Raw genomic sequence first — 16,173 nt, forward strand, 5'->3', positions numbered from 1 at the left:
ACAGGTAGAGTTGGTACTAGACAGAACAGGTAGAGTTGGTACTGGACAGAGCAGGTAGAGTTGGTACTGGACAGAACAGGTAGAGTTGGTACTGGACAGAACAGGTAGAGTTGGTACTGAACAGAACAGTTAGAGTTGGTACTAGACAGAACAGAACAGGTAGAGTTGGTACTGGACAGAACAGGTAGAGTTGGTACTGGACAGAACAGTTAGAGTTGGTACTGGACAGAACAGTTAGAGTTGGTACTGGACAGAACAGGTAGAGTTGGTACTGGACAGAACAGGTAGAGTTGGTACTGGACAGAACAGGTAGAGTTGGTACTGGACAGAACAGGTAGAGTTGGTACTGGACAGAACAGGTAGAGTTGGTACTGGACAGAGCAGAACAGGTAGAGTTGGTACTGGACAGAGCAGAACAGGTAGAGTTGGTACTGGACAGAACAGGTAGAGTTGGTACTGGACAGAACAGGTAGAGTTGGTACTGGACAGAACAGGTAGAGTTGGTACTGGACAGAACAGGTAGAGTTGGTACTGGACAGAACAGGTAGAGTTGGTACTGGACAGAACAGGTAGAGTTGGTACTGGACAGAACAGGTAGAGTTGGTACTGGACAGAACAGGTAGAGTTGGTAGTGGACAGAACAGGTAGAGTTGGTAGTGGACAGAACAGGTAGAGTTGGTACTGGACAGAACAGGTAGAGTTGGTACTGGACAGAACAGGTAGAGTTGGTACTGGACAGAACAGGTAGAGTTGGTACTGGACAGAACAGGTAGAGTTGATACTGAACAGAACAGGTAGAGTTGGTACTGGACAGAACAGGTAGAGTTGGTACTGGACAGAACAGAACAGGTAGAGTTGGTACTGGACAGAACAGGTAGAGTTGGTACTGGACAGAACAGGTGGAGGTGGTACTGAACAGAACAGGTAGAGTTGGTACTGGACAGGATAGAACAGGTAGAGTTGGTACTGGACAGGACAGAACAGGTAGAGTTGGTACTGGACAGAACAGGTAGAGTTGGTACTGGACAGAACAGGTAGAGTTGGTACTGGACAGAACAGGTAGAGTTGGTACTGAACAGAACAGGTAGAGTTGGTACTAGACAGAACAGGTAGAGTTGGTACTAGACAGAACAGGTAGAGTTGGTACTAGACAGAACAGGTAGAGTTGGTACTGGACAGAACAGAACAGGTAGAGTTGGTACTGGACAGAACAGAACAGGTAGAGTTGGTACTGGACAGAACAGAACAGGTAGAGTTGGTACTGGACAGAACAGGTAGAGTTGGTACTGGACAGAACAGGTAGAGTTGGTACTGGACAGAACAGGTAGAGTTGGTACTGAACAGAACAGGTAGAGTTGGTACTGGACAGAACAGGTAGAGTTGGTACTGGACAGAACAGGTAGAGTTGGTACTGGACAGAACAGGTAGAGTTGGTACTGGACAGAACAGGTAGAGTTGGTACTGGACAGGACAGGTAGAGTTGGTACTGGACAGGACAGGTAGAGTTGGTACTGGACAGGACAGGTAGAGTTGGTACTGGACAGGACAGGTAGAGTTGGTACTGGACAGGACAGGTAGAGTTGGTACTGGACAGGACAGGTAGAGTTGGTACTGGACAGGACAGGTAGAGTTGGTACTGGACAGGACAGGTAGAGTTGGTACTGGACAGGACAGGTAGAGTTGGTACTGGACAGAACAGGTAGAGTTGGTACTGGACAGAACAGGTAGAGTTGGTACTGGACAGAACAGGTAGAGTTGGTACTGGACAGAACAGGTAGAGTTGGTACTGGACAGAACAGGTAGAGTTGGTACTGGACAGAACAGGTAGAGTTGGTACTGGACAGAACAGGTAGAGTTGGTACTGGACAGGACAGGTAGAGTTGGTACTGGACAGGACAGGTAGAGTTGGTACTGAACAGAACAGAACAGGTAGAGTTGGTACTGGACAGAACAGGTAGAGTTGGTACTGGACAGAACAGGTAGAGTTGGTACTGGACAGAACAGAACAGGTAGAGTTGGTACTGACGAGAACAGGTAGAGTTGGTACTGGACAGAACAGAACAGGTAGAGTTGGTACTGGACAGAACAGAACAGGTAGAGTTGGTACTGGACAGAACAGGTAGAGTTGGTACTGACGAGAACAGGTAGAGTTGGTACTGGACAGAACAGGTAGAGTTGGTACTGGACAGAACAGGTAGAGTTGGTACTGGACAGAACAGAACAGGTAGAGTTGGTACTGGACAGAACAGAACAGGTAGAGTTGGTACTGACGAGAACAGGTAGAGTTGGTACTGAACAGAACAGGTAGAGTTGGTACTGGACAGAACAGGTAGAGTTGGTACTGGACAGAACAGGTAGAGTTGGTACTGGACAGAACAGGTAGAGTTGGTACTGGACAGAACAGGTAGAGTTGGTACTGGACAGGACAGAGCAGAGATGACAATTTTACTTAATCTTCAAATGACTGGTGATCGCAGAGTCCTTTTGAGGGATTGTCATGAATATCAAAATACCATAGTGTCTTGATATGACCCTCGGCCTAAGTGTCCAAGACGCTTGGAATCAGACCCACCTCAAATTTTATCACCCCTGTCATCGTTAATGGTATCACCGCTGTCATCCTTAATCATAGAACCCCTGTCATCCTTAATTTTATCACCCCTGTCATCCTCAAAACCAGTTTTGTTTGTGTTCTCATGCCTGTTTGCTATTCACAATCTAATTCAAACGTTCTCTCCAGTAGGTCTTGACTCCCCCTCTCCTCATGTACTCTCCTCTCTCTTCTTCTCCCTGTGTTTCTCTGTCTGCAGGAGATTGGTCGTATCTCTATCGAGATGCACGGAACCCTGGAGGATCAGCTGACCCATCTCCGCCAATACGAGAAGAACATCGTCAACTACAAGCCAAAGATCGACCAATTGGAGGGAGACCACCAGCTGATTCAGGAAGCTCTGATCTTCGACAACAAACACACCAACTATACCATGGAGGTAAGAAACACACAACTACACAACACTACACAACACACAACTACACAACACTACACTAGGGATGTACTGTAAGTAACACACACCTACACAACACTACACTAGGGATTTACTGTAAGTAACACACAACTACACAACACTACACAACTACACAACACTACACTATGGATGTACTGTAAGTAACACACAACTACACAACACACACCTACACAACACTACACTATGGATGTACTGTAAGAAACACACAACTACACAACACTACACAACTACACAACACTACACTATGGATGTACTGTAAGAAACACACAACTACACAACACTACACAACTACACAACACTACACTATGGATGTACTGTAAGTAACACACAACTACACAACACACAACTACACAACACTACACTAGGGATGTACTGTAAGAAACACACAACTACACAACACACAACACTACACAACACTACACTAGGGATGTACTGTAAGTAACACACAACTACACAACACACAACACTACACTATGGATGTACTGTAAGTAACACACAACTACACAACACACAACTACACAACTACACAACACACGACTACACAACTACACAACACTACACTATGAATGTACTGTAAGTAACACACAACTACACAACACACGACTACACAACACACGACTACACAACTACACAACACACAACTACACAACACTACACTAGGGATGTACTGTAAGAAACACACAACTACACAACTAGCACATCAACTACATCATGGAAGGTAATGGAAAGAAATCGAAGTACTACAGATCCCAAGAGAGGGTACAAGTTGATCTTTCCTGATCACCACTACAGATCCCAAGAGAGGGTACAAGTTGATCTTTCCTGATCACTACTACAGATCCCAAGAGAGGGTACAAGTTGATCTTTCCTGATCACCGTTACAGATCCCAAGAGAGGGTACAAGTTGATCTTTCCTGATCACTACTACAGATCCCAAGAGAGGGTACAAGTTGATCTTTCCTGATCACTACTACAGATCCCAAGAGAGGGTACAAGTCGATCTTTCCTGATCACCGTTACAGATCCCAAGAGAGGGTACAAGTTGATCTTTACTGATCACCACTACAGATCCCAAGAGAGGGTACAAGTGGTATAGAATAGTTGATCTGATCTTACGACGACCATCTTCAGTCTTCTTGGTGTCTCAACTTCTTTCTTTCAATTAAATTTTCTCTCTCTCTTTCCTCTCTCTCTACCTGTCTACCTATTTCTCTCTCTCCCTCTCTCCTCCTCTCCCTCTTGTCCTATCTCCCTCTCTCGTCCTCCCTCCCTCTGTCCCTCTCTCCTCCTCTCCCTCTCTCATCCTCCCTCTCCCTCTGTCCCTCTCCCTCTCTCCTCCTCTCCCTCTCTCATCCTCCCTCTCCCTCTGTCATCCTCCCTCTCCCTCTCTCCTCCTCCCCCTCTCTCCTCCTCTCCCTCTCTCATCCTCCCTCTCCCTCTGTCCCTCTCCCTCTCTCCTCCTCTCCCTCTCTCATCCTCCCTCTCCCTCTGTCATCCTCCCTCTCCCTCTCTCCTCCTCCCCCTCTCTCCTCCTCTCCCTCTCTCATCCTCCCTCTCCCTCTGTCATCCTCCCTCTCCCTCTGTCCCTCTCCCTCTCTCCTCCTCTCCCTCTCTCGTCCTCCCTGCAGCATATCCGTGTGGGCTGGGAGCAACTCCTGACCACCATCGCCAGAACCATCAACGAGATCGAAAACCAGATTCTGACGAGGGACGCCAAGGGCATCAGCCAGGACCAGATGAACGAGTTCAGAGCCTCCTTCAACCACTTCGACAGGGTCAGTTTCACAGGGAAGAGACCGTACAGAGAGGAAGAGGTGCTGTGGGGGGGGGGGGGGGGGGGGGGGGGGGGGGGGGGGGGGGGTGGCTGGACCGTTTTAGTTAACATATACTGTACAGTACACTTATATTGCCTAACTACTGATTAGTATGGATCTGAATATCGTTATAAACGATGTGTTTTCCACCTATTTAGACCACATGAGCAAAGCGAGGAGGTTGAGGTGGACAAGAGGATCGTTTGTTGGGTCATTGAACCATGTTATTCCTCTCATAGTGTTGCACGTACAAACTACAGGACTTAAGGAAGGGCTTTGTTTTTTCTGTCACAACATGCACCGTGTAGATAATCAACCAGGACCAACTGATGACATCAATAGTGATGTTGAACTCATCTAACTTTACCTGTTGATGAAGACAAAGGAGCTGCAGTAAGACGTGTCCCAGAGACACATACTTTAGTCCTACTGCACTGACGAGAGAAAGCATTTTTAAAAGCATTTTTTTTTTAAGGGGTGGTGTCTTTCTCTTTTTGGAGAAAAATATATCGGGAAACTTTTTCCCTGAAAAATGGCTGTGACCCAGGCAAACCGATGACCCAGGGACCCCCGCCCCAAAAAAATGGCTAATTTAGCGACTCTCTGTGATTATTTTTTAGTTGTTGTTGGTCTGGGCCCTCTAGCAGCCGCAGGGCTCTAAGCGATATGTCTAAGTGATATGGTGCATATTGGTACATTAAAAAAATTCCCACCAGTGATGTGTTTCCACCAAACAAGACTTGTTACGGATACAAATCAGGGCATTGTGACATTGTACACGCCAAATGAACTAAATCCACTTTCAACTCTACCAATAGTTTTGTCACAAAAATTGTTGCATTAAATAGCTAAAATACCTACTCTGATCTTGGCACATGCCCTCTAGCCAACAGCTCACAGATACAGTGTGGGCATACTTAAATTTTTTATTTAACCTTTATTTAACTAGGCAAGTCAGTTAAGAACAAATTCTTATTTTCACTGACAGCCTAGGAACGGTGGGTTAACTGCCTTGTTCAGGGGCAGAACGACAGATTTTTACCTTGTCAGCTCGGGGATTTGATCTTGCAACCTTTTGGTTACTAGTCCAACGCTCTAACCACTAGGCTACCTGCCGCCCCAGTAGACTAGTCTACATGACGAGACTATTATGGATAAGAGCAGGATAAGTTTTATTTGTTTATTAATTTTAGCAAGTTAAGAACAAATTCTTATTTACAATGACTTCCTTCCCCCGGCCAAACCCTCCCCTAACCCGGACGAAGCTGAGCCAAACCCTCCCCTAACCCGGACGACGCTAGGCCAAACCCTCCCCTAACCCGGACGACGCTAGGCCAAACCGTCCCCTAACCCGGACGAAGCTGAGCCAAACCCTCCCCTAACCCGGACGACGCTAGGCCAAACCGTCCCCTAACCCGGACGAAGCTGAGCCAAACCCTCCCCTAACCCGGACGAAGCTGAGCCAAACCCTCCCCTAACCCGGACGACGCTAGGCCAAACCGTCCCCTAACCCGGACGACGCTAGGCCAAACCGTCCCCTAACCCGGACGACGCTAGGCCAAACCGTCCCCTAACCCGGACGACGCTAGGCCAAACCCTCCCCTAACCCGGACGACGCTAGGCCAAACCGTCCCCTAACCCGGACGAAGCTGAGCCAAACCCTCCCCTAACCCGGACGAAGCTGAGCCAAACCCTCCCCTAACCCGGACGACGCTAGGCGAAACCGTCCCCTAACCCGGACGACGCTAGGCCAAACCGTCCCCTAACCCGGACGACGCTAGGCCAAACCGTCCCCTAACCCGGACGACGCTAGGCCAAACCCTCCCCTAACCCGGACGACGCTAGGCCAAACCGTCCCCTAACCCGGACGAAGCTGAGCCAAACCCTCCCCTAACCCGGACGACGCTAGGCCAAACCGTCCCCTAACCCGGACGACGCTAGGCCAAACCGTCCCCTAACCCGGACGACGCTAGGCCAAACCCTCCCCTAACCCGGACGACGCTAGGCCAAACCGTCCCCTAACCCGGACGACGCTAGGCCAAACCCTCCCCTAACCCGGACGACGCTAGGCCAAACCCTCCCCTAACCCGGACGACGCTGGGCCATACCCTCCCTAACCCGGACGACGCTGGGCCATACCCTCCCTAACCCGGACGACGCTGGGCCATACCCTCCCTAACCCGGACGACGCTAGGCCAAACCCTCCCCTAACCCGGACGACGCTAGGCCAAACCCTCCCCTAACCCGGACGACGCTGGGTTGTGCGCCGCCTTGTGCACCGCCTGACGGAACTCCTGATCACAGCCGTGATTGAACCAGGGTCTGTAGTGTGTCTTTAGTGACGCCTTTATCACTGAGATACAGTGCCTTAGACATCTGCGCCACTCGTGAGGGTAGGCTAGTCTACATGATGAGATTATTATGCATAAGAGTGAGAATTATTTGTGGATTTTGTCAAACGGTCGATCAAGCATCGATCGTCATGGTTACCACAATAAGGAGAATAAACGTTATCACGGAGCACTACTAAGACCCTATTTAATCTGTAGCCTCATAAACTGCATGGTTTCCTGAGTCGTAGTGGAAGAACCCCCCACACACACATCATATCATCTCGTGACTCCAAGTGTACTTCAATATTTCAATATTGATGGTTATTATATCAATATTTGTGCTATATACACAAGGCATTTCCACCGCCATTTCTCGCGATAATCAATTTTTATCTGCCGCCATTTATAAAAAATTGTACCGGAACTTCTCCATCTCCACTGTCTTTTACGCATTAAAAACACGTGGATGTAAATGTGGTTAGTGAGTGTAATTTCCATTAGGATAAAATCAAGTCATATACTTTCTACTGTAGATATGTAAATTCAAAATTGTTTATTCTGTTACTAGCGATAAGCCTATTCCTAAAAATATTTAATTTAAAAAACATTTTTAATTTTTAATTCTGTGGACCCCTCTGCAGTACCTCTGCGGACCCCCCCACCCCAGTTGGAATAATGTAGTTATTTAACCTATGTGGTGCTATGTACCCAAGCTCAGTCCCAGTGACCCTGAGGGGGGGGGGGGGCACGTTTTGGTTTTTGCCCTAGCACGACACAGCTGAATTAACTCATCATCAAGCTTTGATTAATTGAATCAGCTGTATAGCGCTAGGGCAAAAAAAAACAGAATGTGCCCCTCTTGGGGTCCCCGGGACCGAGTTTGGGAAACACGGTGTTACTGTATATGATGTGAAATGAATGATACCTCGTACTGTCTACTGTAGTCTGCTTGCCACACTGCACCTAACAGCTCTGAATGCCTCCGTATGACACAGCAGTGTGACACAGCACCTCACCTCAAGTCCTAATGTGTGGCACTGTTGTGTTTTCTGTCTCTTCTTGTGCATGGACCCACCCCCTTTTTATCCACCCCCCCTAACCCCTAACCCTTATCAACCATCCCCCCTATCCCCAACCCCTTATCATCCATTCCCCTTATCAACCGTCCCCCCCAACCCCTTATCAACCACCCCCCCTACCCCCAACCCCTTATCAACCATCCCTTATCAACCACCCCCCCAACCCCTTATCAACCATCCCTTATCAACCACCCCCCCAACCCCTTATCATCCACCCCCCTATCCCCAACCCCTTATCAACGACCCCCCCTAACCCCAACCCCTTATCAACCACCCCCCACCCCCTTTTCATCCACCCCCCCAACCCCTTATCAACCACCCCCCCTACCCCCAACCCCTTATCAACCACCCCCCCCAACCCCTTATCAACCACCCCCCTACCCCCAACCCCTTATCAACCACCCCCCCCAACCCCTTATCAACCACCCCCCCCAACCCCTTATCAACCACCCCCCTACCCCCAACCACTTATCAACCATCCCTTATCAACCAACCCCCCCCAACCCCTTATCAACCATCCCCCCCAACCCCCAACCCCTTATCAACCCCCCCCCCCCCCCAATCAACCATCCCCCCTATCCCCAACCTGTTATCAACCACCCCCCCCCAACCCCTTATCACCCCCCCCAACCCCTTATCAACCATCCCCCTATCCCCAACCCCTTATCAACCACCCCCCCAACCCCTTATCACCCCCCCAACCCCTTATCAACCACCCCCCCTACCCCCAACCCCTTATCAACCACCCCCCCAACCCCTTATCCCTTATCAACCACCCCCCAACCCCTTATCAACCACCCCCCCAACCCCTTATCAACCATCCCCCCAACCCCTTATCAACCACCCCCCCCAACCCCTTATCAACCACCCCCCCCCTTATCAACCACCCCCCCAACCCCTTATCAACCATCCCCCCAACCCCTTATCAACCACCCCCCCTACCCCTTATCACCCCCCCCCAACCCCTTATCAACCACCCCCCCCAACCCCTTATCAACCACCCCCCCAACCCCTTATCAACCATCCCCCCAACCCCTTATCAACCACCCCCCCTACCCCTTATCAACCCCCCCAACCCCTTATCAACCACCCCCCCAACCCCTTATCAACCACCCCCCCAACCCCTTATCAACCACCCCCCCAACCCCTTATCAACCACCCCCCCAACCCCTTATCAACCATCCCCCCCAACCCCTTATCAACCATCCCCCCCCAACCCCTTATCAACCACCCCCCCAACCCCTTATCAACCATCCCCCCCTTATCAACCACCCCCCAACCCCTTATCAACCATCCCCCCAACCCCTTATCAACCACCCCCCCAACCCCTTATCAACCACCCCCCCAACCCCTTATCAACCACCCCCCCCAACCCCTTATCAACCACCCCCCCAACCCCTTATCAACCACCCCCCCAACCCCTTATCAACCACCCCCCCCCAACCCCTTATCAACCACCCCCCCCTTATCAACTATCCACCCCCTCTGCATGACGCACACCCACCCTCTCCTACCCACCCCCACCCTCTCCTATCCACCCCCACCCTCTCCTATCCACCCTGCTCCTCCTGCCCACCACCACTTCACATGCACCTGGCCCACACTCACCTGGCCTTTGGTACCTGGCACACCTGGTTGGCACCCCCACCTGACACTCCAGGACCACTCAGGCACTCTGGGGGCTGAGGAGTTCAAGGCCTGCCTGATCAGCCTGGGCTTCGATATAGCCAATGATGCACAGGTACTGAGGTTAACCATGTTGGTTTGTTTTGTTCTCTTTCTTTCTCTACTCTCCTCTACCTCCTTCTAACCCCCTCTAACTCCTTCTAACCCCCCTCTACTCTCCTCTACTCCCCTCTACTCTCCTTCTAACCCCCTCTACTCTCCTCTAACCCCCTCTACCTCCTTCTACTCTCCTCCCCTCTACTCTCCTTCTAACCCCCTCTACTCTCCTCTAACCCCCTCTACCTCCTTCTACTCTCATCTAATCCCCTCTAATCCCCTCTACTCCCCTCTACCTCCTTCTAACCCCCCCTACCTCCTTCTAACCCCCTCTACTCCCCCCTACCTCCTTCTAACCCCCCATACCTCCTTCTAACCCCCTCTAACCCCCCCTACCTCCTTCTAACCCCCTCTAACCCCCTCTACCTCCTTCTAACCCCCTCTACCTCCTCTACCCCCCTCTACCTACCTCTACCTCCTTCTAACCCCCTCTACTCTCCTTCTAACCCCCTCTACCTCCTTCTAACCCCCTCTACCTCCCTCTACTCTCCTCTAACCCCCTCTACCTCCCTCTAACCCCCTCTACCTCCTTCTAACCCCCTCTACTCTCCTCTTACCCCATCTACTCCCCTCTAACCTCCTTCTAACCCCCTCTACTCTCCTCTTACCCCCTCTACTCCCCTCTAACCTCCTTCTAACCCCCTCTACTCTCCTCTTACCCCATCTACTCCCCTCTAACCTCCTAGCCCCCTCTACTCTCATCTAACCCCCTCTACTCCCCTCTACCTCCCTCTAACCCCCTCTACCTCCCTCTAACCCCCTCTACTCTCCTCTAACCCCCTCTACTCCCCTCTACTTCCCTCTAACCTCCTAACCCCCTCTACTCTCCTCTTACCCCCTCTACTCTCCTCTTACCCCCTCTACTCCCCTCTACCCCCTCTACCTCCTTCTAACCCCCTCTACATCCCTCTACCTCCCTCTAACCCCCTCTACTCTCCTCTAACCCCCTCTACCTCCCTCTAACCCCCTCTACTCTCCTCTAACCCCCTCTACCTCCCTCTAACCCCCTCTACTCTCCTCTAACCCCCTCTACTTCCCTCTAACCTCCTTCTAACCTCCTTCTAACCCCCTCTACTCTCCTCTACTCCCCTCTACCTCCCTCTACTTCCCTCTAACCCCCTCTACCTCCTTATAACCCCCTCTACTCTCCTCTTACCCCCTCTACTCTCCTCTTACCCCCTCTACTCCCCTCTACCCCCTCTTACTATCCTTTCTCCATTGTTTCTTTCGTAATGTCCTGTGACATCCCTCTCCTACTCTATTTCCCCCTCAATACCTCCTCCTCTACCACTTTTCAATCTTCTTCCTCGTTCGTTCCTCCTCCGTACTGTTTGTCCCTCTCTGATACATGTAGAAGAAAACAGGGATGATGGAAGCTGAAGACTTCAAAACCTGCCTTATCTCCCTCGGTTACAACATGGTAAAGGCGAAAACATCCGCTCCAATCCCTCCCTCAGTCAAGTATCCTCCTATGGTTACTTATAAACGTATCAAAATGTGTTTTAGTCTGCCTTGTAGTCATTTGTGGAAAGTGAACGACTGTTCACTTGTCTCTTCAAGATCAGTCTGCATTGAATTGGAAATCAAATGGTCCACCAAATCATGATCACATGGGTTGTATGTAAACCAGAACATCGTCTCTTGTCTCTGATTAAAAGTATATTACTGTATAAACACTCTAGTTTGTGTACTGTCTCTATAGCCTGGTCCCTGTCACATCTGTTTGTGCTGTCATAACATGACCATAGTGGGCAAGACAACACAAACAGATCTGGAAACCAGGCTACGTCTCAAATGGCCCTACAGAGTGCACAACTTTTGACCAGAGCCCAACGGGCCCACACAATGGTCCCCGTGGTAACAGTGTCCGTGGCTCCTGTCCAATAGGGTGAAGCAGAGTTCTCTCGCATCATGAGCATCGTGGATCCCAACCGGGTGGGTGTGGTCACGTTCCAGGCCTTCATAGACTTCATGTCCCGGGAGACGGCCGACACAGACACCGCTGACCAGGTCATGGCCTCCTTCAAGGTCTTGGCTGGGGACAAGGTACTCCAACTAGACCAGGGATGGGCAACTTTGATAGGGGTGGGAGCCACACAAAAAAATCTGAACTCATCATGAGGGGCCGCAGTGGCTAGTGGGTCTGTGTACACACATCCATACACACACACACACACACACACAAACACACACACACACACACACAGTCAGAGCCGGCCCTAGCCTTTTGGGGGCCAAAATCGAAATCTTGACAGCGGAGAGTTTTAGAGTACATTTTCTGCAAATCTACACATTTTGCCATGGGGCAAAGAGAAAATGTTGCAGTTTTTAGAGACCCAGTGCAGTCAAAAAACTGATTTTCCTCCATTTTATATATATTTCTACACGGAGGTTGGAATAATAGTCAGTCAGTCGGTCAATCAATCAATCAATCAAATGTATTCATAAAGCTCGTTGAAAGTAAGTCTAAGAAGCGGTAGATCTGTTCTGTTCGCTATTTCTATGCTTCCCGTTCTTAAGTTTCGTTTTTGCTTCTTTTACTTTAGATTTTGTACACCAGCTTCAAACAGCTGAAAATACAATATTGTTGGTCATTGAAAATATATTTCACAGCGGCTTAGATGGTACAATGATTCTCTACATTCTGAGTGCTTGTTTTGTCACATAAACTAAAATTAGGCAAATTATTAGAATTTTAGCAACCAGGAAATGGCGGAGCAATTTTTTGCTTATTGCACATTTAAGTAGTTACTTACTTTGGCCCACTGCCAAATCTTGCTTCGGGCCCCCAAAAGCCTAGAGGTGTTTTTGCCTGATGAGCTTCCCTGAAATGTTCCTGAACATTCTGATACCTTTCTGATGCATTTCAGTGACTTACTGCTGCAAATACAAAATTGTTACACCTTTCCCATATTTTCAAGTCATTTGAAACATATTCAAGTTATTAGCCTTACGAACATAGAAACTTGGTTGCAGTTTCTGTGCCACATCAGTTTTTCTTTATACATCTTTAATTAGAATGTGTTGTTTGATGTCAAGTTATATGGCTACATTTTGTATGATTTTATGATTGTTTACTAAAAAGATATTGTTTAAAGAGCCTAAAAAGCTATTGTTTACCATTTCATTTATAAATACCTGAACGTCTATTTGTTTGGCCCACGGCCAACCACTCAGATTATATTTTGGCCAAACGAGCCCAAAGGTTTGAGGAACCCCTGGACTATTCTTACCTTGTTTCTCCTACACCAGAACTACATCCTGGCCGATGAGCTTCGCCGTGAGTTGCCTCCTGACCAGGCAGAGTACTGTATCGCCCGCATGGCTCCCTACGCCGGCCCCGACGCGATACCCGGCGCCCTCGACTACATGTCCTTCTCCACCGCACTCTACGGAGAGAGTGACCTCTGAGTGACCTTTGACCCTTAATATGTGAGGTCACTCACCAGCCTACCTGCTCTTACCACAGCCCGCAAGACCCTCCTACTGCCCCGACACCGCAGCTCTGCTCTAGCATAGGTCCCATATCTGTTTGTGTCGTCTTGCCAACTCCTTCTCACTCATCGTTGTCACGCCAGTTTAGCAAAAGACAGGTCTGGCATCAGGCTAGCCCTGCTCTACAACGCTTAAAACAGCACAGACAAATCTGGCATCAGGCTAGCCCTGCTCTACAGCCCTCAAAACAGTACAGATAAGTCAGGCATCAGGCTAGCCCTGCTCTACAGCGCTCAAAACAGTACAGATAAGTCAGGCATCAGGCTAGCCCTGCTCTACAATGCTGAAAACAGCACAGACAGATCTGGCATCAGGCTAGCCCTGCTCTACAGCGCTCAAAACAGTACAGATAAGTCAGGCATCAGGCTAGCCCTGCTCTACAATGCTGAAAACAGCACAGACAAATCTGGCATCAGGCTAGCCCTGCTCTACAACACTCAAAACAGCACAGACAAATCTGGCATCAGGCTAGCCCTGCTCTACAACACTCAAAACAGCACAGACAAATCTGGCATCAGGCTAGCCCCGCTCTACAACACTCAAAACAGCACAGACAAATCTGGCATCAGGCTAGCCCTGCTCTACAACACTCAAAACAGCACAGACAGATCTGGCATCAGGCTAGCCCTGCTCTACAACACTCAAAACAGCACAGACAAATCTGGCATCAGGCTAGCCCTGCTCTATAACACTCAAAACAGCACAGACAAATCTGGCATCAGGCTAGCCCTGCTCTACAACACTCAAAACAGCACATACAGATCTGGCATTAGGCTAGCCCTGCTCTACAACACTCAAAACATCACAGACAGATCTGGCATCAGGCTAGCCCTGCTCTACAACACTCAAAACAGCACAGACAGATCTGGCATCAGGCTAGCCCTGCTCTACAACACTCAAAACAGCACAGACAGATCTGGCATCAGGCTAGCCCTGCTCTACAACGCTCAAAACAGCACAGACAAATCTGGCATCAGGCTAGCCCTGCTCTACAACACTCAAAACAGCACATACAGATCTGGCATTAGGCTAGCCCTGCTCTACAACACTCAAAACATCACAGACAGATCTGGCATCAGGCTAGCCCTGCTCTACAACACTCAAAACAGCACAGACAGATCTGGCATCAGGCTAGCCCTGCTCTACAATGCTGAAAACAGCACAGACAGATCTGGCATCAGGCTAGCCCTGCTCTACAACACTCAAAACAGCACAGACAGATCTGGCATCAAGCTAGCCCTGCTCTACAACACTCAAAACAGCACAGACAGATCTGGCATCAGGCTAGCCCTGCTCTACAATGCTGAAAACAGCACAGACAGATCTGACATCAGGCTAGCCCTGCTCTACAACACTCAAAACGGCACAGACAAATCTGGCATCAGGCTAGCCCTGCTCTACAACACTCAAAACAGCACAGACAAATCTGGCATCAGGCTAGCCCTGCTCTACAACACTCAAAACAGCACAGACAGATCTGGCATCAGGCTAGCCCTGCTCTACAACACTCAAAACAGCACAGACAAATCTGGCATCAGGCTAGCCCTGCTCTACAACACTCAAAACAGCACAGACAAATCTGGCATCAGGCTAGCCCTGCTCTACAACACTCAAAACAGCACAGACAGATCTGGCATCAGGCTAGCCCCGCTCTACAACACTCAAAACAGCACAGACACATCTGGCATCAGGCTAGCCCTGCTCTACAACACTCAAAACAGCACAGACAGATCTGGCATCAGGCTAGCCCCGCTCTACAACACTCAAAACAGCACAGACAAATCTGGCATCAGGCTAGCCCTGCTCTACAATGCTAACATGTCTTTTCGATGTTCCTGGCCTCATCTTATATGTCATAATCATCTTGTCTGCCCCCCCCCCCCCCTTCCCTTTCCACCCCTCCCTCATTCCTCCCTCCGCTAACCCCTTTACTGGTGTAGGGTGAAGTTCCCCTAGATGCTGACCTGGGGTCAGTTTAGCACTTTCCCTACTAATAGTTAAAGTTAGGTTTGAGGGAGTGAAAGCTGATCCTAGATCTGTACCAAAGGGAAACTTCACCCCGGGACGGAGCCAAGCCCCTTCCTTCCCTCACACTTTGTCTCAGTTGGACTTGCTTCCCATGCAGAAACCCTCTCCAGGTTTACAAAAGGGAGAGAAATGTGTTTTTATTTTTCTTGTTGTTATTGTTTTATCTTCATAAAATGAATAAAGCTAACATATTTTATTATACAGAACAAAAAAATGGTATTTTTCTTCACCTGGTAAAAAAAAGAAAGAAACAACAATTGAAATAAAAATAAATTGCTATACTTGGTCCTTAATTTACCCTCCTTCCTACTTTGCTAAAGTACACAGTGACATTAATAACCACTGACGTTTATTGTGTCTGTGATGAAGCTATATGTGATATTCAAAATGAATCGTCTCCAGCAAAAGTACGACATTGTGAAGCGATGCTGGAGAACACTCTGAAGCGATGCTGCAGAACATTGTGACGCGATGCTACAGAACATTGTGAAGCGATGCTGCAGAACATTGTGACGCGATGCTGCGGAACATTGTGACGCGATGCTGCGGAACATTGTGACGCGATGCTGCGGAACAATGTGACGCGATGCTGCGGAACATTGTGACGCGATGCTGC

The 16,173-nt window shown here is 49.3% G+C and overlaps 1 protein-coding gene across 6 annotated transcripts in view; it reads left to right on the forward strand.

Moving 5' to 3' along the window:
- The window catches only part of LOC129813256 (alpha-actinin-1), a 195,728-nt gene extending 179,890 nt beyond the window's left edge, over positions 1 to 15,838 (forward strand). For 2 of the 6 annotated variants that reach the window (XM_055865556.1, XM_055865557.1), the window contains exons 18-23: positions 2,811 to 2,990; positions 4,655 to 4,801; positions 9,913 to 9,993; positions 11,389 to 11,454; positions 11,922 to 12,080; positions 13,287 to 15,838. In XM_055865556.1, the coding sequence (XP_055721531.1) occupies positions 2,811 to 2,990; positions 4,655 to 4,801; positions 9,913 to 9,993; positions 11,389 to 11,454; positions 11,922 to 12,080; positions 13,287 to 13,445 (792 nt within the window). In that variant the 3' untranslated portion in view covers positions 13,446 to 15,838. The remainder of the gene's footprint in view (positions 1 to 2,810; positions 2,991 to 4,654; positions 4,802 to 9,912; positions 9,994 to 11,388; positions 11,455 to 11,921; positions 12,081 to 13,286) is intronic. The other 4 variants (XM_055865558.1, XM_055865559.1, XM_055865561.1 and 1 more) reach the window with 2 other exon arrangements.
- Positions 15,839 to 16,173: the final 335 nt, after the last annotated feature.

Source organism: Salvelinus fontinalis, chromosome 16 (assembly GCF_029448725.1).
Source record: "Salvelinus fontinalis isolate EN_2023a chromosome 16, ASM2944872v1, whole genome shotgun sequence".
Classification (NCBI taxonomy): Eukaryota; Metazoa; Chordata; class Actinopteri; order Salmoniformes; family Salmonidae; genus Salvelinus; species Salvelinus fontinalis.